The 2,026-nt window shown below is 45.8% G+C and overlaps 1 protein-coding gene across 1 annotated transcript in view; it reads left to right on the top strand.

Moving 5' to 3' along the window:
• Positions 1–420: 420 nt before the first annotated feature.
• The window catches only part of dhdh.1 (dihydrodiol dehydrogenase, tandem duplicate 1), a 4,517-nt gene continuing 2,911 nt past the window's right edge, over positions 421–2,026 (top strand). The window contains exons 1-3 of the mRNA XM_080458892.1: positions 421–640; positions 737–848; positions 939–1,102. Coding sequence (XP_080315018.1) covers positions 551–640; positions 737–848; positions 939–1,102 — 366 coding nt within the window. The 5' untranslated portion in view covers positions 421–550. The remainder of the gene's footprint in view (positions 641–736; positions 849–938; positions 1,103–2,026) is intronic.

A 2,026-nucleotide genomic window follows, 5' to 3' on the forward strand; every position in this document is an offset into this window, starting at 1 on the left:
TGTCAGACCATCGCAGGTTAATCAGTTTCTCTCCCAGCGGGAAACAAAAGCACCTCCTGCTTTCAGTACTTGACCTGCACTACCATGGAAAGGTGCTGACCTATACAGCTAAGGTGAACCCTTGCCCTGACATTAAACGGCGTTTAGTTTTTGTTTTTTTTCTTCTATTCAGCATGTTAATGATGGACAAGTACCCCAATGATACTTCTGTTAAAGAGTGCAGGAGACAACTGGTAAAAACAACTTCAGTCCGGTTTGAAAGGCCTGTATCAGCAACAACACACCAAGACGTGTGTTCGCACACACTTTCTGTGTTTTTGTGCGTGTCGCAGCCTCTACCTCGGGGTGGGAGCATGAAGAAGGTGACATATTGTGCCTCCCCGGCATATAAATGCAGGAGCCCTTCTCGCCGCTGGCTCTGAGGCATGACAGTTTAGTGGGTTTCTTCCCCTGAACGTGCAACCTCGTCCAAGGTCGCAACTCGCTAGCAGCTCAGATCTTTGCCAAAGCAACACAATCCATTCATTTGTCACTTTCCATTCCATTCGACATGGTAACTCGGTGGGGACTCTGCGGCGCGGGGAAGATAAGCCACGACTTCAGCGTGGCCATGAAGACTCTGCCTCCCGGAGATCACCAGGTACTCAATACAAACTCCCACAGCATCTAGATTGTCACACGGAGCGTATTATTTGCGCCGATGTTGGAGTATGTGGGTTTGTGCTTGTTTGTGCAGATAGCGGTCATTGCATCAAGGAGTTTGCAGCGTGCCAAGGATTTCGGCAAGAAACACGGTATTCCAAAGGCTTATGGCAGCTATGAGGAGCTGGCCAAAGACCCAGACGTTGGTGAGTTGAGAGTTGGACGCAACCTGGCAGCACTGGTGTGGGTAATGGTGTGTGCGGGTGTTGCTGTTTGAAGAACTTGTGTCCTCACAGACATCGTGTACGTCGGGGTGCTGCACACTGAACACTGGCGAGTGGGCCTGCTGTTCCTCAATGCCGGGAAAAATGTACTGTGTGAGAAACCCTTTGCTATGAACTCCAGGCAGGTGAACGACCTTGTCGCTGCAGCCAGGAAAAACAACGTCTTCCTGATGGAGGTGAGGTTGAAAGGATGAGGCGATTTTATTTAGGTCTTTGTCCCGGGGCTTTAAAAGTGACGCCTGGACAAAGTTAATAGATCACATAAAATATTTTCATAGCATAGAAGTAGCATGGTGTGAAAGTAGTCAAACAGCAGCCTTGTTTTGTTTGTCTTCCTGCAGAGAATCAGATGAGATAATTGATACCATGTTGATATTTATGTAGTAAATATGCATCCGGAGCCAACCCCTGCTTAGCTTAGCATAGCAGAAGGACTGCAAACAGGCAAAAACAGCTTGCCTGGCTCTGCATGAAGGCTGCGAAAACTGCCTTCAAGCACCTCTTATGTTCAGTCATTGTTAAGTTGTTTGTTATGTTAAATCGTGTGTGCACTTTCGTGACGGCACAACTCCAGAAAAGTTGTTTCTGCTGACCAAGACAGAACTTCTTCCTCTCCGTTACTCAAAGCCACATGTTGTGCTTTCATTTGGACTTACTGGCACAGGAAACAAGCAACATCTAGTATGTGAATTCAAATAATAAGATTGTGGATGGATGCAGCAGCTTTAAGACCAAAATAACTTAAGTATGTTAAGCCTCACTGTAGTGATAGTGGAGTTACGGAGAAGCCAGTGTCCTTTTCAAACTCAGTACCAATAATCGACAAATCCCATCACTCAGATCTAACCAATAAAGCCATACCTGTTTGTATTTCTGTGAAATAACTATGATATACTGTCTCAAACCTTCATATGAGACATTCAAACTGCACATACTTCCAGGTGTTAAGACGAACTTACTGGTGCTTTAACTGATTGCAGCTGGCAGCAAAGCTGTTTAATCGCAGAATTAACTTTAAATTGTGTCGTGCACCTGTGAGTGTATACATTTTAATCCTCATGTAAGGATGCAGTGCTCAGGCGTCCAGGGGAATAGTCATG

This window comes from Lipophrys pholis (genome assembly GCF_963383615.2).
Source record: "Lipophrys pholis genome assembly, chromosome: 2".
Lineage (NCBI taxonomy): Eukaryota > Metazoa > Chordata > Actinopteri > Blenniiformes > Blenniidae > Lipophrys > Lipophrys pholis.